Source organism: Amblyomma maculatum, chromosome 2, assembly GCF_055883805.1.
Source record: "Amblyomma maculatum isolate TAMU_Amacu chromosome 2, ASM5588380v1, whole genome shotgun sequence".
Taxonomy (NCBI): Eukaryota; Metazoa; Arthropoda; class Arachnida; order Ixodida; family Ixodidae; genus Amblyomma; species Amblyomma maculatum.
In genome coordinates, this window is record NC_139345.1 from 29,308,042 (window position 1) to 29,329,844 (window position 21,803).

Here is a 21,803-nt window from a genome sequence, read left to right on the forward strand (position 1 = left end):
TGGCCAATGATCTCATTTAGTTTCAGGCATGACTGTACAATGCATTAGTGACAAATTCACATGAAAGCATCCAAAAGGTCTTGCGATAGAACAGCTTTTCATTTAGAAAGATTTCAAACACACCACTTGATATTTAAATGGAACCAGGCTAATGCCAGTTCACATCAAGCAAATTCTCAGGGGGATCTTCTACCAAGTTTTTTTTTCTGCCTCACCGTTATGTCTCATTTTGTAATTGCGAGGCAGAAATTATTTGCAGTGTTATTTGAGGTCAGGGAATCTGTGCGTTCTCTTCAGCCAATTAGAATTTCATTACCATTACCAGAGTAAACAAAGCCCATGCAGCCAGGCTCGGTCACTTGACCCCAACGTACGTGAGCAGGTGGGTGGCATCGACGGCCTGCTTGTAGAGGTTCTTGGCTGAGTAGTCGACAAAGTTGAGCAGCGCTTGGCGGATGTCATTTGTGTGCTCCACCTGATCACTCGTGGCCCATGTCTCCAGGTACACTATCGACACCCGTGTGTTCACCGTCCGGAAGTACTGTGCAGTCACAGATGATACCAATCAAATCATCACAACTTGCATTTGGGTTCATCATCACAGCCTTTAGGTCATTTGCATCACAGCGTAAACCATGTGGAAAGATCAACATGAGGAATGTAAGTACCACTGACTTACAACCCAAAGACTTTACCAAAGATATAGAACTCCTTAGGAGAACCATAAACATTCTTGACAGCTGAGTTTTTAAGCTAATTTCACAGGGCACCATGCAGAAGGCTGTAAGCATTAAAACGAATGAAATAAGTGAATAAGTGAGTCTGTACTTGCCTTGGGTTTTACATGGTGTGCATAATCAAGTCAGGCCATCATGTATGCGAAACAAAGACACACACAATTTTCTAAAAAAAAAAAAACATTCTAGTTTGTTCAAAATATTTACACTTATTAAAACATTAAAAACAAGAAAAACTCTTCCAAGTGCCTGCCCTCTTATAAGTCCCAAGGTGTCATTACAAGCTACGGCTCCTTTACAAAACCACGAGAAGCACTTTTCCTTTTTAGTTTTCTTAACTAAAACGAGAATATTGTTCCCTGTCATCAAGTCTCCAAAGTGATTGCACACGGACTTACATTTTTAAATTAAAAGAAAGTTGTGCAAAATGTTACAAAACCATCACGATGAAAAATACCTTATGATTGCATGATTTCCATTCTTCTAAGGCAGGTTCCCCACATGAAGTGCCTGTGAAGTTCACCTCAATGTCTTGATTACATGTCACCATTTTTGCACCACTTACTGCACATCCTTAAAACAGTCTCGTACCCGTGACTGCAGTGTCATAAGCTCCTGACTCCCGGTGTTAACACTCACTACACTGTGAGTTAGAATCCAACAGGGCCTTTCATTATAACTCGAGAATGAACTTTTTGCTTTTAACCCACTCTAAACATATCTCCACCAGCTTTGTCATTCCTAAGGTCCTGCACACTGTTATAGGAAACAGGCATTCGCTAGGAGCCGCCACAATCGCCTAGCAAGCCAGCACCCCCCTGCGAGCAGCGGTGAGAGTATTGCAGGATCACTCCGGCAGAGCCGGCGTAGGAGGTTGGGCAGCGTAGCGCGAAACCGAAGGCATTGCAAAAGAAAGCATGCGAACAAATGCCTATTCCAGCCGTGATTTATGCCTTAGATGTTTTAATTATCAGTTCTTTTATTTTGCACAAGAAATTTAATAGTGGGGTGCACTTATTTCCAGAGGAAGCCATGATGCTCATAGATGTGCGCACATGGGTGGCAGGGGAGGGAGGGTGGCGGCCCTCACCCTAATCCTGTGCGGGGGGCGCCAAGTCAGCTCCATACCTTTTTTTTTTTATGGTACTAGCAGCTGAGGACCCGTGATGTTGCATTAAAAGAGCTGCTCACTTACCACCTCTACCTGCGGAAAGCCGATCGATGACTCAAGGAACCGTTGTAAGAGTGCGTCATCGCATACTTTTCAATTCTATGTCCATGGCAAAGCTTGTTTTAATTATAAGCGCATACCATCCTTTTTTATTTTTCAATTATATCATATCAGAACAAATGTTTGATAACAAATCCTCATCTTTGCGCTGCATTTCGAACACAATTCCACCATTGAATATATTTTCATCTTAGAATAGACGGGTGATAATCCTTTGGGAAGATCTGTATACTCATACATTATACTCATACATTAGCTATCCTCTTTCAAGCAAAGTGAAAAACATGTATATTGAGAAAGCCTTCGTAAACTATTTCTTTTATCGCAACTTCCCGCCATGCCCCAAAAGTTTGCACCTGTTAATTTAGAGCGCGTACGACAGGCTCAATAACATGCTTCAAGTAAAATCTGATTCTGCAGCAGACAGTCTTCCCCGTGTGCCATTTTCTGAAATCAGCATATATTTCCCACTGCAGTCGGATTACAGCTGTTTCCGCACGCGCTGCGGCGAGCGTACCCTGCAGCACGCACGCTCCTCGTCGCGAAGTGCTCTCGTCAGCACCAGAGTTACGTTCGCCTGTTGCCTATAAAGATACATAAAACAACACAAGTACTCGATCTATCGGAGGTCTGATTAAAATAAATAAATTGTTTTTGACATTCTTGCACAATTTCTTTTATTGATATGGTTACAGTGTAACCCTACATTATAGCAGCAACAGATGTAATAGCAGCCTCACCCTTTTCTCTCTCTGCTCTTGCACTATTGTGCTTTTCACATGCTGTGACATTTTTAAGCTAGCTATATAAAATTCAATTCATTTAGGACACACTGTATTTCTGTATCCCATCAGGCATTAGTGTGAAGTTGTTTTTTTCTCAATATGTGGCTGAGGGAGCTTAGATGCTGACTACTCAGTAAATAGTCTTGCGACAGTGAAAATACTACAGGCAAGCTGTGCCAGCAACTGAGTAGGTAATCATATCTTTTCATTACTGTTTGTTTTCAGGTTTTTCATTGTTTGCCAAGGCTTATAATAAGATGGCATCACTCACCATGTCCACGCAGTTGATTATTTGTATGGCGTCGCTCACCACCTCCGAACGGGTGCTATTACGGGCGTCAAACTGTAGGCAGAAGCAATGAACACAGGCTCAAAATGTGTCTGTTCGCTCGCTCGCTCGCTCCCTCACTCATTGATCTACTTTACGGGTGTCAAACTGTAGGAAGAAGCAATGAATGCAGGCTCAAAATGTGTCTGTTCACTCACTCACTCACTCACCCACTCACTCATTTATTTATTTCACTTATTTATTTCAAGCTAAAGGCAACTGGTGTGCTGCATCATACATTTAAATAATCTTTTCCTTAACAAGACTAGGTATAAAATACAATGCTGTTCACTTTTCACACTTACAATAGCAAAAAACAATTAACACACCACACATTACAATATATTAGCTTATTTTCGATCAACATACTATGACAAATGTAACTGTTGTGTAATAGCACGAACTAAGACGCATTGCATTTGTAGATTGTGAAAAAATTTACACATAACGTAAAATGAACACAAAAGCAAGATAAAAAAGCAAGATGCATAGTAAACTTTCTATGTTACACATGGATTATTTTACAAAAGAAAGGAAGTTCATTTCTGTGTATATTTTATACCAGAGGACAACACTGTATCAGCAATATGGCCTTTAAACACACGTGCTATACATTCAAAGTTTAACATTCTCTAAATTCCTTTCCCTAAATGTTTGAATAGGACAGACATGTACATTTTCCTCCCATTGGCTTCAATTTTCATGTAATCATGCCTAACAACTCAGGACAGCATTGTAAGGTTGAGCTGGAATATCCATACTTCGGAACTGTGTTGCTCTGTTTGACAACAGTTGCGTAAATTATGACTATAGCAGTGACTCACCATGGCTTGGTCAAGTACGAGGGCAAGCTCAATGAATTTGTACACTTCTCGTACGTCTCTCTGCAAACAAAAGAAAAAGAAAGAAGTTTAAACAAGCACAGTGGCGCCTGTTTAGTACTAGACGTCTGGCACGAGCCGCAGCGCTAACTATAAAGACATGCATGCTCACAACTGCATTGGCACGTTCCATTAAAAAAAAAAAAGGGAAGGCAGCTAAAATTTCTACAAATGTGACTGGGACCAAATGGAAGCAAATGGTTGCAACTGTTTTCCACGTGGTTGCATAAAAAGCTCCTACTATTATTTCTGACTCAATTCAGTTTTATGTTTATTTGACGCATATGCAGAAATAACTGTGCAGAAATGATGACACAAAATGAAATAAAAAGAAATGCAAAATACTGGCAGCCCACCAGAATAATCCGTGCATGCCTCAAGATGCTCATTGCAACAACTAACAACACTGACAACAATTGAACTTGTGCCTATAACACATAAATGCTCCTCAAACTTGTTTTTACATTTCAGGGCTCCTGTACATGCTCCAAAATCACGGTGTACGTGTGATGAAGACATGAGTGTGGTGCCTACCTTGTCAGCCCGAGGCTGGATTCTAGTCTGCAAAGCAAGTGCAAGCAAGAAAGCCTGACAGCACTGCACAGCTCTACAAAGCATATTACAGGTCAAGGACACAAGTAGGGGCAGCTGTCCAATGAGGGCAGCTTGCCAGAGTTCCCCGCCACAGTGCCAGAAACGAGACAGCAGCTGCTGCCCTGAGCGTGGAAGCACACCAATAACTATTTGGCTAACTATTTGACAAGAGATATGTCAAGACTATCTACAGAATAAACTGGTACATAGAAATAACTGTGGAAATTTTAAACTTCAGCATGACCAAAATGTTTTTTTAAAAGCATATACAGTTTGAGAGACACCAAATTTTCAGTTGCGTACTTTCTTCTTTGTATTGACGCATAATTAGCATTAGAATACATACATCACCTCCTGATATTCACCCCTTCCCACTAAATAATTTGTAATTATGTTTCTTCTCCCTTATCTGTTTTAATTTTGACAGTCCAGAAATGGCTGTGATATCAAAGGCAATGACAAAGCCTTGAGCCAAAATCACAAAGAACAAATAAGCAGAGACCACGCTACAGTTTTGTTGATGCCTCACATTAAGGTTTAATGTCCAAAAGCGACTCAAGTTTTGAGGAGGACTCTGGGAGTTTTGAATGTCTGAAATTTTTAAATATATATATATACTGATAGTGCACAGTATATGGGTGCCTTGCTTTGCACCTCCTTTTTTCAAAAGCAGCCGCCACCTCCGGAATTGGGCCCACGCCTTTGGGTTTAGCAGTCGAGTGCCTTCATCAGTAAGCCCAAGAAGCAGCTAGGGCTATAAATTATTTAGCGGTTGTGGATAAATACCACATGGAGATCCATGCCTAGTTGATGTCTTATACATCACTGCAAAAGAAGAGAATGTGCTACCAGAATTTGCTGCCCAATGAGGTAAATGAGTAAGGAGGCCTATTGACAGGCTATATAGCCAGCACAGTGCCCATGCAATCTCAAGGCAGGGAAGCAACAGCACTCAGTGGGGGGAAGTGTATAGAGGCCTTGCCTTGTATCTGGGCGGAGGGGGGAGAGTCTTGCGGAAGTGCTTGAAGCCCCACTCGTGCATGCGTGAGTTACCTGCATGCATGGTTAGAGGTGCTCACTTGGGGATTAAGCGCTAGGACACTGGCCAGGTCACACAAAGAGAAAGCTTTGAAAGCCAGCTAAAATAGAATTGAAAACCTTCAGTGGCTCAGTAGTACTTGCGTGCAGGTTAGATGACTCCAAGACCTCTGGAGCTGCATAGTTACACACAAACACAACACACACACAAGATATTACAGCAAGGCGTTCACACAGAGCATCATTGCATCATTGGTGTGAACATCTTGCTGTAATCTCCTGTGTGTGTGTGTGTGTTGTGTTTGTGTGTAAACTATTCAGTGCCAGAGGTCTTCTGAGTTCTTCAGTGGCTGCCTGCCTGTGTATATATGCATCAGAGGATATATGGCAGTTGGTGCATTGCCGCACAATTGCCACGGAAATGCTATAAAAGCAACAGATGCCAGGAGCAAAAGACTCATAATAGTGCTTGCCCACTAAAATATTGTGCTCCCAAAAATGCCCACTCCTGGAAACACCCAAACAGCATTCGCACAAACTGTGATCAAGTATGTGCATTTACAGTGACCATACTTTTAGAACCTACCGCCATCTTTGTAAGCAGCTGCAGTGAGCTCGCTACCACCTACGATATTTCGCCAAAAAAATCAGGCTTAAGGCTAATTAGTGTATCACAGGCCAGACAGCAAAATTAAACCAAACAAGAAGCAGCACGTGGTGACAGAAGCATGTACAGTGTACGCATGCTTTAAATGGTTAATTCTCTTCAAAAACAACTGGCTAAGGGAAGCACTCACCGCAGATGTAAGGGTTTTTGTTGACATTGAAGTATTTGTAGATGACGTGGGGGTGGACCCTCTGCAGGGAGAGCATCACTGTGAGCATGATGGCTGGCCACAGGGCCTGGAGGAACTCACCGAAAGGTCCCCTCCATAGAAGGGATGGATGACAAAGGTCTCGTTGCGGATGTGGATGATCCCACTGCCAATGGACAACACGGTATAAGCAGCATATATGTGTAAAGCATAGGCAAATGCAACGATGCTGACAAGTGAATGAGAGGACACATATTTTGCATCAAAGCACCAAAAGTCTCAAATAAATGTAAGTGTTGCAATGCCTGCATTTTTCTGACCTATATATGCTAGCTCCATACAATATTTACTATGGCCTACCAATGGGATATGCAGGCAGACAGACGAGAATAACTGCATTACAAGATGCACGATTATTTAGTACACACAGCAATTTAGGACAACAGCACTTGTCTGCTTTGCCTAGAATAAAGACGTGTAGTTTAATGGCAGTGAGTGTGCGTGCAGTTTCTAGGCAGCTCCTCAAGTGCTACAGCTGCGCATGCAGTCACGTAAAATCCTTTGTACAAGACCAGCTTGACGGTTTAAACCATCTTGATTGAGGCCAAGTTATTCAAAAACGATGCTTTTCATAAGCATACCTGATCCCGCTACAGGTACGAAAAGCAGCCACAGCGCCAGGGTAGTCTTTGATGGTGCCATGGTAGTAGCAGTGCTCCACCTCCTGCAGAAAAAGACTAACAAGGTTCGAAGATACTGCACAACAAATAAATATCATCAAGGCAATAAATAGTTTATCAGTTCAGTTTAGTCGTGTTTGACCCTTCGTGACCCTATGGGCCATATCAGGCCACGCTTTCCGGTCTTTCACTGTCTTCCTCTGCATCATCTGCAGCACCTCGAGGATGCCATCTAACCATCGCATTCACTGCCTACCCCTTCTCCAGTGACCCTCAATCTTTCCCAACATCAAATCTTTCTCCAGCGACTCCTCTCTTCTCATCAGATGACCAGCTAAGTTTTAACTTTAGAATTTGACCCCCCAGTGAGAGTCAGGGTTTATGGTTGACAATATTGACTGATTTGATATTCTGGCAGTCCAAGGAACACTCAAGAGTCTCCACTAACACCACAATTCAAATGAGTCAATTCTTCGGCGGTCAGCCTTCTTCACATTCCAACTCTCTCATCCATAACAACTGGAAAGACCATAGCACGAGTTATATAGATTTTGGTTGGCAGTCTGATGTCTCAGCTCTTTACTAGGCGGTCAAGGCTAGCCATGGCCCTCTTTCCCAGAAGCAGGCGTCTCCTAATTTCATGGCTGCAGTCACCTTCCGGGGTAATCTTGGAGCCCAAGAAGAGAAAATCTGTCATGGCTTCCACTTCTTGTCCCTTAATGCTCCAGGACTTGATAGGGCAAGACATCATGATCTTTGTCTTTTTAATATTCAGTTTAAGCCCAAACTTCTCCCTCTCTTCTTGCACGCGCGTCAGAAGTCTCTTGAGTTCCACTTCACTTTCTGCCATTAAAGTGGTATCATCCGCATATCTAAGGTTGTTGATACGTTTTCCATCAATCTTCACTCCAGTTGAAGACTCGTCCAGACCGGCCTTCCTCATGATGCACTCAGCATATAGGTTAAATAGGCAGGGCGACAGTATGCAGCCTTGTCTCACTCCTTTCTCAATCGGGACCCAATCAGTATGACCATGCTCAGTTCTGACTGTGGCCTCTTGTCCTGCATACAGGTTCCTGAGGAGACAGATGAGGTGAATTGGAACTCCCATCTCTTGGAGAGCTTGCCACAATCTGTTGTGATCTACGCAGTCAAACGCTTTCGCATAATCAATAAAGCAGAAGTAGATGGGTATCTAGAACTCTCTTGCTTTTTCCATGATCCAGCGAAGGTTGGCAATCTGGTCTCTAGTTCCTCTTTCATTGTGAAACCCAGCTTGCACGCCCAGAAACTCCCGATCCACATACTGCTGCAGCCTTCCTTGGAGGATTTTCAGCATCACCTTGCTAGCATGCGAAATAAGCGCGATCGTGCGGTAGTTGGAACAATCTTTGGCTCTGTCTTTCTTTGGAATGGGGATGTAAACTGACCTCCTCCAATCCTGTGGTCACTGCAGGGCTGTCCAAATTTGCTGGTTAAGGTTTTGAAGCAACTCAGCTGGAATGTCATCAATTCCGCTAGCTTTGTTCTTAGCAAGGCTGGCTAAGGCCCATTCAACTTCACTCTTCAGGATGCCCGGCTCGAGATCAGTGATCACAACCGTCTTATGTTGAGTTTTGCACAATCCGGGTTCTTCTTGTACAGTTTTTCTGTGTACTCTCGCCACCTCTTCTTTATCTCTGAGGCTTCAGTGAGGTCCTTGCCTCGTTTGTCCTTTACCACGCCCAGCTTATTTAGTACACACAGCACTAAAGAAATGCTGGATTAGATGAAGGGATACAGTAGTTAACAAGCTAGAAACTGAATTTTTAATGAAACATATGGAAAAGCTTGTTGGTAAGGGCTATATAAGGCAGACACACCTTTGGCAGAAATCTGCCAGGCTAGGACGAAACTGCACAGAAGGGGGCCAAGCTTTTCAAAAAAGAGTATTCTGACCTCTTGAGGCTGATTCAGTCGCTTTTTTAAGATGACAACCGATTAGACACGTTGAAATAAGCCATGGATGTATGAAGATGGCAATGTTGGCCAGAATATTCCAAGGTTCTAAGAAAGGCCACTTTAATTAGTTGGTTAATATTAATTACCATGGCATAATAGAAGTCTATTTGGTGGCCATATATATCAGTGTCTGGCTAGGGCCTTGTATTCAGCTTAGAATGTTTTATGTTTGGGTGTGTTCAATTTGTTATTGTATGTTTTTTGTCTCATCAGTATAAGTGGGCAAATACTCAGTGCCTAATACTTAGCAAACAAATAGAGCCCTTTCTTTCGATGGGTTATCTTTTTAACGCAGCGGTACATGTCCGAGCACTAAAAAAGGCTCATGGGACACTCAACTGCATGTCAGCCCTTCCAAGCACTTGTGAAACCTCCTTGCTAACTAGCCCTTAAACATAAGGAACAGTGACGTGCAGGTTGGGGTGAGATTGGCTTGTTTCCATTCCATTCCATGGTGGGAAAAAGTGCTGCAACCACCAAGGCTTTAGGTGAATTTTAGGTCATACCTGAAAGAGGTCATGTACAACGTTGTCCCATACATTTTTGAGAGTCAAATAGGTGGTTAGCTTGACGAAACTGATCAGACATAGATGATCAGACATAGACAGCTAGTCAGTGCTTGGAGAGACAAGTTCATGAATTTCACTAAGGGGCCAAGAGATGTGTGCCGGGGTTATGAACTTTGAGAACTCTGTGGGGCCACTTTTGTAGACAAGTCAGTGGTAGAAATGTTCTGATTTGGGCCATCCTGTTGGAAAATGTCAAAGAGGATTTTGTTCACTTCCTTTGCAACCAGAAAGTTGGATGCTTGTTCAGATTTTGGTAGGTTGAAGTTTCAAAATGTTAATTCAGACGCTTTTTCATTTACACTGCAGTTAAAAATGAACACTGAAGTTTGTCCGGGCGCTTCTTCTTGAAGAGTCCCGTTGCGATGCTCTCATCCTAAACTTGTTGGTAACCCACATATTAAAGTTGTGTTGTATGCAACGACTACAAAGTGCTGAGAAACTGTACCAAAGATCACTGACACTTATGTAAAGCATAAGATGGACATGAAAAAAGAAGTGCCCCACTGGTCTCATAGCACCAGCTGAGCACCATATGATAATTAGATGCATTCAGATACAGTGATAAAGCTGTGGCAACCACAATGCATAATTTAAGATCCCCTTGCATGCTTCAAAATGTTAAATAAATGGCCCATGGCAAGAAACACAAGATATGTCACAAGTGCAGCCCCATGTCAGGTTGCATTGCCTGGGTTTCTCCTCATCGTTCTCAGCATGCACTACGGCACTGAAGATGTCATGCACTCAAAACTGCTGCTGAGCTCACACACCTGACTGGACAACTGCCAAATTCCATCTGGATGGAGGTGCTTCTGAAGCATCTTGGGGGCAAGCAGGTAGCTGCAAAAGTAATGTGAAGTCGATAACCTCTTAAGAGCAAGTGCGGATCTACTGCTACAAAAGAAAATTGCCGCTGACAACTGCTGACCAGAAGAGAACAGCACTTACACATGGGAAGGAATTCCAGTTTGCCAATGTTCACATTAACTAGAATTCAAGAATTGCCTTAAGCGAAATGTGTGAATGGTATTCTCAAGCAACTATTTTATGCGGCACCACAGTAAAACAAAGGAGTGTTGGAGCTACTAATGGTGTTTTTTGGCTAAGTATAACTGAGATACTGAGAGTCTTATTCAGCTTCTTCAGATGATTTTAAATGTGCAACTATTTTTCCCTCTCAATTATATTTTAGATATTATATATTTTCATGCCTTTGTTTGCAAAATCAATAAAAATAATGTTACTGATTGCTGTTACTAATATATGGCTAAATACCATCAGGTACAAGAAATACATAGTTGGAAGTACTTTTTAGATTAAGTGACTGTTAGTTAATATACAGTGCCCTGAAACTCAGCTGTGTTGATAGGACTAGTCAAAGAATAGTAGAGAGTGAAAAAAGAAAGAATTGTAAGCATAAACCAAGAAATAAACTCTAACACTGCATGTGCTATTCCTTTTGAAGTACACTGCAACAGAAATGATTGGTCTATCTGCTCGAGACGCTACTATGTCCTCCTTTCAAACTGGTAAAGAGTCAAAAATCAATTCTTTGAAGGAACCTCGAAAAACAAGGAGATGAGGTATAAAGTGGCATTATAAATTTTAATAGCTAACATTTGGTGTAAACAACTTTACAAATAGGCAAAGTATGGCTTGCAGGTTTCAAGAATGGTATTTCCAAAGAACTGATTTTTTTGCTATTTTGGTCCTCAAAACCCCTGCCTCTCCTTAAAAAAAAAAATAAATAAATAAAAACCAGCCTTCAGCTACAGGAGTGCCAGAAAAATAATTATATACTTACTCATTGAGCTCAAGTTCCAATCGAAATTTGTAATGAAATGCCTTAATGAGGAGGGATGTTTGATGAAAATGCTTGTTTGTCTGAAAGAAATAACAGTGAGTGACATAAGCCCATTAGCACTTTAAAAGCTTTTAACAGACTCATTTTCTACTACAGACTAGAAGTAGGAAAGGCACAATAGAGTGTGCCAAGATTTAGGCCAGATTCTTGATTTCAACATATGTTCGCACCAAGATACTTTGTTGGGCGAGTTGGTACTTATTCATTATTAATATAAACAGAGTGAACACGAAGACAAGGGACAAGATACAAGAAAGCCACAGTAAAAGCGCTGACTCGCAACTAAGCCTAAGCCCTTTACTCCAAGGCCCAGAAAAACAAACATAAAGAAAACGAAACAGTCACGTGCTTGTACTGTGGCTTTCTTGTATCTTGTCCCCTGTCTTCGTGTTCGCGCTGTTTATATTAATAATGTTCGCACCAATTTATATGAACACACCTTGTTCCAGCTTCCCCCATAATCATGTTTTAAGCGTCCAGAAAATTATACTGTTGTCCAACTTAAATGGTGCAGAGCACCTACCTGTACAAAAGCATGCTAAGAGATAGTAACCTGGTTACTGCATCTTAAACCATCTCGAACACTCGGAATGATACATTAGTTGTAAAAGCCCAGAAGAAGATGCATCTTACAATCCCTATAAGAGAAGCCCATATTTACACTGACTCTACTCAACTCAAATGAATCACAACCCCGCCGGGGTGGCGCAGTAGTTAGAACGCTCGACTACTGTGCCCAAGGACCCGGAATCGAATCCTGGCCTCGGCGGCCGCTTTTCGACGGAGACGAAAAGCTAGGCGCCCGTGTGCTGTGCGATGTCAGTGCACGTTAAAGAACCCCAGGTGGTCGAAATTTCTGGAGTCCTCCACTACAGCGTCTCTCATAGCATGAGTCGCTTTGAGCCGTTAAACCCCAAAACCAAACCAAACCAAACGAATCACAAAGACACTAAGAGACATTCTCTCAATAAGAGAATAATAAAATAAAACCAAATACATTAAACACAAGAAAAGGCAGAGAATATTTCCCACAGAAGACTAGAAATTGTTACCGAACTCTCAACCACAAATGACTACCCAACAAGCCGCCCTTTTGACCTCCGCTCCGCTGTTCCTATTTGACGTCCTCTTTAATGAGAAGCACATGTACCCTGGTTCCTCCATGAACTTGCACCCCCAGCAAATTTAACGAGAATAGAGGTAGTGTCCCTTAGAAGGATTAGGGTTCAGGGCAGCTCTTAGCCTATTGGTGACACATTGATGGGGCTCTCAAGAGGAAACAGGGTCTAATACAAGTCATAAATGTTCCACATTGCCGCTAATAAAAATTTTCACCGCTTCCTGTGGACCTGCCTTGGAACAAACACTTCAAGAATGAGATGACTACAGGTAGTTGGACTAGCGACCACTATAGGTAGGAAGACATAATGCTGTGGCTGACAAACACACAACACAAAGAGCTGAAACTTGCTGCAGTTTCGGGATGAAAACAGCCTCTAAGACCTTTTAAAGTACATTGACAGCCAGCCCCATTCTATGCCACATGGCAAGTCATCAAAAAAAAAGAAAAGACTCAAGCTCAATAAAAGAATCACACACTGGAAACAAACTTTGGAGGAGCACTGTGGAGCAAGCAAAAATGGTTAGACTGGCATAAAATGAAGGGGCAGAGATATGCAAATGATCATGAGTAAAACAACGGAGCATTCTGAAAAATAGAGTCCCAGAAATCAATGAAAATTCTCATTGATTAAGGTATGCAAATAGAGAGCCCAACATACAAGGTCTTGAAATTTAGTTGAGCTCCTTTCTGCTACGAATCTAAGCAGCACTAATAAGATGTGCAGACCTGATGTAGTGTGAAGTACGAATGATCTTGCAAAATGAGAAATGTGACAGATGACGCATTTAACATTCCAGGGATGGTCATGAAGCAGACACATGACAGGGGAAATTTTGAAGATGAAATGGGTGGTATTAAGGAAAAGGGTCAAGCATGCCAGCTTATGGTGGTGCGCTAAGCTGTTCAAGTAAACACAATTTTTCAGAACTCAAAGAGTGCAGTTAAGTGAACAATTACAAAAATTAAACAAAAAGAATGATTTTGCAGATCTTTGAAGCTACTGATTAAGCAGGTTGGTTTCGATCTGAAATGGTTGATGTAAATTTTCATTTTGGACAGATCAGTGTGGTGTAAGCAAGTTGTGGCTGTTTTACACTGATGACAGCTTTTCTCAGGATATATTTACCAAAGCTTAGAAAGCAGCCAGCAAATGCCAAAGTAAGATTAATGTGATCAGGGCATTTCTAGTCTAGATGAAGGAGACTGCAAAGGCATTTATGGGCTAAAAAAAATATTCTGATGTGTCATCATTTACGAAGTAAATTGTGAACATAGGTGATAAAGGTGGTTGACATAAGCTCAATGTTAGTGGCACCAAGAATATATATTGCACCAAGGTATGACTGCAACAACTGGCAGTTCCACGTGTGAGGTTTTCTCATGAAAAATCACACTATTCACAAAAATTGTGACTCTGGACTTTACACAATCGTCAAAACATTGCTAGATCAGAAAACGTAATGGGCTGACACTACGCTACTACGGCAGACTCTATATGTGACTTTACCTATAGTAGAAATAAAGCTACAGCTGAAGTGAATGCAGTTTCATGTGGGTGAAGTTTGGACGAAAGTGATTGGTACAGTGAGACGCCTTAGAAAAATATGGCACCAACTTTATTACTTCCATAGTAATGTTACACACCAAAGCTTAAACCCTGTCCTTTACTTAGTCTGATGCCTGCATGGTCACAATATATATTAATACTTTAGCTTTTCCCATATTTCAATAAATCTAGACTTGGTTCAGTTTACAACATAAGGCAATATTACACAGCCCTGCGCAATATCCGAGAGCCTCAGAAATGACAAAGTCATTACAAACTGTCCTGTCACAGTGATACAATCAGCCAAGATGGCGCCGTTTCTATTATAGCAGGCATGGAAGGATTCAAGAATAATGCATGCTGCACAGAGTAAGCATGCAGGTGCTTCTTGCCTTTTTACCTTGCTTGTCATACACTGCAAAGTTCACATTATGCTCAACTAAATTCATCAAACATGCTGCTTAATCACCATTCACTTCAGCAAGCTGAAAGGTGCTTCATGCTTGTGCAGTGCAAATGCAGACACATGGGCTCCTATCCTAACACAAGTTTTGAGTAATATATCAATCTGAAAATGCCAAGGCGAATTTTTTCAAGAACAATTGTGGGTTAGGAAATATTATCATTAAAAATAAAGAAGTAAAACAAAAAGGCATTATATATAAAAAATAAAGTCCCAAAGGAAATAAAATGTATTTTCTCACATTTGCCATGCTATAATGCACCTAATATTTTTCAGGCACTTGTGCACTTTTATAAAGACACAAGCTGTTCACAATGAGCCCCTTGCAGCCAACTGTTGTCAACTTCGGACATGTCCATGGCATGCCTCAAAAGCAAACTTTGCAGGCACACCTGAAAACTCACATACAGTGGGTGCATCAGCAAAATATTACTGTAGCCTTGCCAGCAAAATGCAACATTGCCTACAAAAAACTAGGTTCAGCTGCTTTACTTCTTTCCATAAGGCCTGACACAGAGTGGAGTCCAGCTCAAAAGTGCAAAGTTATTTCCTTTGCCCTTTTGCAACACAAATCCATTACTCGTAACCACGACCTACTGGTCGTGCTTGTAATACATTTGCTAAAACATCCTCTGCTATCTGTCTTACATTCCAACTAAGTGCATAGAAATTGAAATAAAAGAAGCCAACTCTTGAACCATAGGTCTCCGTAGAGCTAGAGAAATAAGGTCATAATATGAGAGTATCTTCATGTGAGTAAGGTTAATTTGCTTCTCATGAAACTCCCTCTGCCTTCCGGATTTGTCCCAGCGATCATTGCCATGGGAATTCACCAACATATATATACTCAACAGCCTTTGTAATATGGCTTGAACTGCCCGTAGAACTCGCAGCTCGCCCCTATTACACTGCTGAGCAGAACATTTTTACTACATGTATGCCCCAACATAGCATGTATTACCTTGTTGGCCGTGGTGTCCCTGGTGGAAATGCCCAGCTTCTGGTGGTGGCGCACCTGAACTGGGTAGATCACCTCATAGATGCGGCTTGGAATGCTGGCAATGAGTCGCTCATTTTCCGGGTACCGCTTGAGCCGGTCCACCACTGCACAACAGCACACAATAATGTACAAAAGCAGCTCTGCGGACGCTGCACAATATTCAGTCAATAAAAGTGCATGGCCAGAAAATGGAGTTCTGCATCTGAGAAAAGGCCAGCTGTGCAAAAAGTGATGTCCTCCTATTATTGCACAGCTTTGCACTTGTTGGAAACTGCCACCTATATGCCCAGCCCAGGTGAAAATTTATTTCTTGCATGCCCGCCACGCAACCAATTTAAGCGCGATGGCTGCTGGTACATCTAGAGGGGTATATTATGGCTAGATTAAACTCTTTCAAGGATCGAGGCAACCACACAATAGGAATTTCGTACAGCAAAGCTGCAATGGCTCTGTTTTTTGGATGAAGAAACCTTGATATAGGCACTGCGTGAACAGGCATGCCCCCTTAAAGCTTCAATACATATCTACCCCTGAAAGCAATAAATTAGGTTCAGCAAAATACAGCGCATGTAGTTTGTTCGGGATATTAAACACTGTGGTGATGAACAAATTTCTGGCTCTCAGAAAAGCACTTTTTCCTTCAAACAGCCATACATTCCAAATATATAAAGGGCAAAGATGAGATTGCACACATATCAAGAACCCGCCTAAATTATCCATTGGCACACTGAAGGGTCCATTTTGAGCTGAAACAATATGCGATCTACCACAGATATAACAACAGGAGCCCCGTTGCACAAATAAGGAAAGATATTAAGACCTATTAGGAACTGCATAAAATTTTAGGAGTGACCTGAAAAAATGCTTGAAAACTACTTCTGTGATTCATACAAAGCTTTTTATGCATGACATGCTCTACGCAAATATAGGCCCTGTAATTTATGTGATACAGGTTGCATTATTCCTCACAAAAAACCATTAATATTTTAAATAGAATTTTGCACAACTGATGATAAAAATCACAAATATCAGTACTATGCAATGCATAAGCTCAATGACTGATGTGTGCTATGAGCGATGAAGGCAATGCCAGTGCAGCACTGCAGGCAATGAACGGTGTAACAGCATTCTGCAGCCCTCCTCCTCACCTCCCACCTCCCACCTCCCATCCCCCGTATCCTCTCCCTGTGCGAAAATCTACGTCAACGTCGCGAATCGCTTCGCTATTAACAGCTATCGCTGTAAATGCTTCAAACCAGGCCCCTACACACATCAATTGAAGCGTTAATACAAACTTTACTTCCTGCGCATTTTACATATGAGCAAGTTAAGCTAGTACATAAGCACGTACGGAATGCAGAGCGAACAAGCAGAACTCAATACTGAAGCGCAACATTCCAGCACTTAACTGCGCGTGCATACGGAACGTATACATGCCCCTATTAATAGTAAGTAAGGTTGTGCACATGTGGGTTGCAATTAATAGCTGCATAGAACACACACATGCAGCATGTGCTCAGATGTGGCAGGTGTGTGGTTGCGACATTATCGATTGTAGAATTGTTAAAATATTACACTGCACAAATCATACAGGGGAGAAATTTTGTGTAGCTGAAGCACTCTACGTGCACAGCGAATCATAAACGACACCAACTCGCATTGCGGTTAAGGGCAATAAATTCTTGAAAACTAAATCTTACCTAGTAACCGGTTGTTGTCTGGAAGCTCTTCGAAGGCCGAATCTGCCTCTGCAGGAAACGAAAGTGCGGGCAGTTAAGAGAGAGACTGTGCGGCAGCGTCGTCCCGAAGCCACATAAAAGAGACGAAGTCCACCGAAGACACACACACGCACGCACACACACAAAGCACACGGCGGACAGGCTACAGGGGAATCTCTAGGTATGTACAGCGCGCGAGCTGGGCTGCGGAGTGACGGCCGCTCTGCGAGGCGCGCGTGCCGTGTGGCGAAGGCTCACCTCTCTTGTGCCGGGCGGCGAGCAGCGGCGGCGGAGGAGCCGCGTGCAGCCACAGGGCGAGCAGCAGGAGCAGCAACTCGCCGGGGGCCCGCATGACCTACGCGCGCTCCTCATCACGCTGCCGCGCCATGGGACGGACCGCGCTCGTTGGCGGCAACCAAGATGGCGGCTGTGGGGCACCGCCGCGCTGCTACCGCTGCGGAGCCGCGCTCAGGCGAGCCCGACGTGCGAGTAGGGGCCCGCGCCGCGGCCGCCCGAGATCGATCACTAACGCGCCGGAGCGCCGCCGCCGCGCGAGTGGCGAGTCTTCCCGCAGCTGCCCTCCGCGAGAGGAGCACCACCCGCGCACGCTGCCGTCGGCCAAAGTGGGCTCAGGGGCTCAGGTGTCGCTTTCGGCCGATTCGGCCGTCGATCGTGCGGGGTGCTGCTCGACTCGGACGTTCCATATTGCGCGCTCCCGGGTGAAGGTCAAAGCATTATTCCGCTCGCCAAACAGCGCACTTCTCCGCTGGCTCCGGTAGAGAGACGGAGCACCGCGAGTGCACTTTACTCGATCATTAGAAGCTGATTGCGTCAGCAAATATATTGCTGCGCGCATCATGATTTCTGTCACTTGCAATTATAAGTGCCGTTTAGTGCAGCGCGACGGAAAAGAAAATTGGTGCCCACGCATCGGTTACGAGATTCGAGAACGCTTTCGGTGGATAATGAGATTTTTTCCATTCACTTCTTCTATTCCGGTCCTTAACTATTCTGTAAAAAATATAAGCAATTGTAACCGATTTAGCATCTTTGGAATTGTGACATATATTAACTATCCAAATCAGAGTCCATGAAAATTCATTTAATTTCGATGACTGAGTTATCAATTGGTTTCATTTGGAAGTGCTCCAATTTGATAGTCCAACCGTGGCCGCTGTGGTCGCCGCGATCGGCTGCATTTCATCGCGGAGGGTCCAACTCTCAATTGAAAAAATTGAGTGTTCAGCTTGTACCAGTTAAATTTTTGCCCTCATTGAGCAGTCCATATAATACACTGCCATTTGGATGCACCAATAGTATATAATTCGTGGACCATGTTAAATTGGGTTGTTCGATCCCACTGAGCATGACCTGTGAAACTACTGCTGCATTCACCATGCAATGCGAGCAGAAATTTTCAATTGGAACCATTGGAATTAGCTGGACTCAAGAGTTCAGCAAATTTGGCTCACAAATGCATTAAGGTCAAATTTATTTCCTTACTCAGGCAAAGAGCCAGCCGAATTGGGACTATTAAAAACATTCTACTAATTAACTTTTAATTTGGTTTATATGATGAAGGATTAAGGCGCATTATCATTCACATCCATGGACACATGAACCGCTTCAAGGGACTGCAGTTAGATTGCAGTATACGCCGGGCAAGCGGCGGAGCCCGCCCCAGCCTTTAGTTCCAAGCCCATCGCGAGTCGGTGATGATGTGTCTCGACTTGGGAATACTGAGAGCCAGAGCGATGGCAATCTCCTCTGCGTGTGTTGTGCCGTAGGCTTTGAAAGTTAGCCCGTTAACTATGTTCGTGCTGTGTACGACTGCAGCCGTATACCACCCCCATCTTAGATTAGCTGCCGATACAAAGACCCAAATCTGCATAACCTTATTTGGGCGCCCGATCACCAGGCTCTCAAGGGAAACGAACAGGCCGATCAGGCCGCCCGCGCACTCTCTCCGGGCATCTCCCTGTCCTTGGAAGCCTACTCCCAACCAGACAATCTGACCTTTACACTAAATGACATCATCGATTACTGCAAGAAGGAGCACAGGCGCACCCGGCCCTTTGTTGTTGTTGTGGCTGTAGGAAGAAGGAAAAGAAAATGCACGGGCCTGCTACTGGCTCTGTAGCTGAGCCACCTCCGCTGATTGATTGATTTGACTTATAGGAAGGGAAAGGCGCAGTAACTGTCTCACTTGTTTTCCGTGGACACCTCAACCGCGCCGTGAGGGAAGGGAGGAAGGTGGGAGTGAAAGTGGAAAGAAAGAGGAGCCGTAGTGGAGGGCTGCGGAGTAATTTCGACCACCTGGGGATCTTTAACGTGCGCTGACATCGCACAGCACGCGGACGCCTCTTCATTTCGCCTCCATCGAAACGCAACCGCCGAGGTCGTGTTCGAACCCGGGTATTCCGACACAGTGGTCGGGCGTCTTACCAATGCACCACCCAGGCGGGGCCCTCCGCTGCCTCGTGCGGACAGAAGAGAGAAAGTAGAGGAAAGAAAAAGAAGAGGGAGAGAAACGCGCCGCAACAGCCGTCGTCCGCCACCTAAGCGGTGGCGGGTGCAATGACGACCTACAACATACAAAAATTCGGTGGCAGGCTAGCCCCCGCCGCAAGTGGCGTTGACCTACCTATCCCAGCCCCATCAGGGCCAGGACCAGCCACCCCACCTCGCTCCCTCATCGCGGCCCCTTGTACTGGATCGCGCTGACGATCGCCTCCCCATCAAAATTTTCACCCATACTGTACAGTGCCCGGCGGTGCTTAAACATTTCAACACATCTTTTGATGATGCGTGCCAGTACTGTGGGGAGGTAGCTGACACCTTCCACATGGTCTGGGCGTGCCCATCAAACCCATATATTCCTCCCAAATCCAATCCAACCAAAGAGGACTGGGAGGTGGCCCTGCTCGGCTGTCAAGACCTCAAGGCTAAAAGACCTTGGTTCAATGGACGCGGGCGGCGTTGGTTGCCGATGGGGCACAGGAATATGGGCCCCACCTATTATTGCGAGGAGAGGAAGTCAATAAGTCTCTAAACCAAACACCTTTCTAACCATTTAATGGTTAATACATGATTATACACCACCACCTTTAAAGGACAGGAGAAAGGTGGAATTAAAGGAAGGAAGAAAGAGGTGCTGTGCCTCCCCGCTGAAGTTTAGACCAAGTACAACAAATGTGTCTTTAAAACCATACTTAACTGAGCTTCCGTTCTTCGTAACTATAGGTTCAGCCAAGTTGAACCACAGCTCTTTTTTAAGGGAAAGCTTCACTACAGGTAGTTCGAGCCGTCGGGTATGCACGGTTTTCACCTCCAAGTGACATTGTCAGATACTGCGCCTTCATTAAAAAACAATTTACATTGAAGGTCAAATGTTCGGCGGCAGACGACCTTCAGGTTTGGCGTAAAGCTTCTGCTCTAAAAAATCATTGTATTACGACGGGCAACGAAAAATGCAAAACTGCATTGATTTATAGGAAGGGAAAGGCGCGGTAACTGTCTCACTTGTTTTCTGTGGACACCTCAACCGCGCCGTAAGGAAGGGATGGTGGGAGCGAAAGTGGAAAGAGAGAAAGAGGAGTCGGTAGTAGAGGGCTACGGAGTAATTTCGCTCACCTGGGATCTTTAACGGGCGCTGACATCGCACAGCACACGGACGCCTCTTCGTCTCGCCTCCATCGAAACGCAGCCGCCGAGGTCGGGTTCGAACCTGAGTACTCAGGGACAGTAGTCGGGCGTCTTACTACTGCATCACCCCGGCGGGGAACAAAAAAAAAATTACCGACGATTACGTTACTTCCTAATGCGAAATTTGAGCGCAGCAAATAAGCTGTTTCACCTTTTCGATAGATTGAGGCAAAGAAATCGAGCAACACATGTATGCGCTATCAGAATTTTTTCGTCTCGCTCATGGCTCAGAAAGAACTGGCAGATAATTTCGCAGTGGCGAACGGCAGCGGCAATTTCGGCTCGGGCGGTGCACATATACAGATCCGCCGCCACCGATCTGGCTCTCTGATTGCCACCGCACAGGGGTTGCATTGGAGGAGGAGCGAAGAAAGGAATTAAATTCGAGCCGGCGCTTTGACAACCGGAGACTCGCAGGAAGAGGGGGGAGGGGGGCGGCGTGTACACCCAGCGGCAAACGATGGGGGCAGAAGCGCGCGCAGCAAGCGGACAACGAGACAAAGGGAGGAGGGAAGAGATAGCAGCGACTGATTGATGCTGACGCCGATAGTGAGTCAACCCCAGCTATGGAGTTGGTTTCAGGGACAACGCCGCCGATCCCGACGCAAACAATATGATACCCTCGCTTCCGCAGCGCCAAGAACCAGGTCTAGCCGTGGGAAGGTGGTCACGTATTCGTCGACGTGCCGGGGCCTAAGTGAAATAACCGGCGCGTCGGCAACTGA

At 44.2% G+C, this 21,803-nt stretch overlaps 1 protein-coding gene across 3 annotated transcripts in view; it reads right to left on the reverse strand.

The window, feature by feature from the left end:
* The window catches only part of mmd (disintegrin and metalloproteinase domain-containing protein mind-meld), a 61,760-nt gene extending 43,723 nt beyond the window's left edge, over positions 1-18,037 (reverse strand). Inside the window, exons 1-12 of one of the 3 annotated variants that reach the window (XM_084593639.1) lie at positions 17,632-18,037; positions 17,356-17,403; positions 15,617-15,759; positions 11,464-11,543; positions 10,430-10,499; positions 7,051-7,133; positions 6,512-6,575; positions 6,392-6,452; positions 5,539-5,609; positions 3,906-3,965; positions 3,025-3,096; positions 375-541 (exon numbers count right to left, since the gene is read on the reverse strand). In XM_084593639.1, coding sequence (XP_084449765.1) covers positions 375-541; positions 3,025-3,096; positions 3,906-3,965; positions 5,539-5,609; positions 6,392-6,452; positions 6,512-6,575; positions 7,051-7,133; positions 10,430-10,499; positions 11,464-11,543; positions 15,617-15,759; positions 17,356-17,403; positions 17,632-17,725 — 1,013 coding nt within the window. In that variant the 5' untranslated portion in view covers positions 17,726-18,037. The remainder of the gene's footprint in view (positions 1-374; positions 542-3,024; positions 3,097-3,905; positions 3,966-5,538; positions 5,610-6,391; positions 6,453-6,511; positions 6,576-7,050; positions 7,134-10,429; positions 10,500-11,463; positions 11,544-15,616; positions 15,760-17,355; positions 17,404-17,631) is intronic. The other 2 variants (XM_084593638.1, XM_084593637.1) reach the window with 2 other exon arrangements.
* Between the last annotated feature and the right edge of the window lie 3,766 nt (positions 18,038-21,803).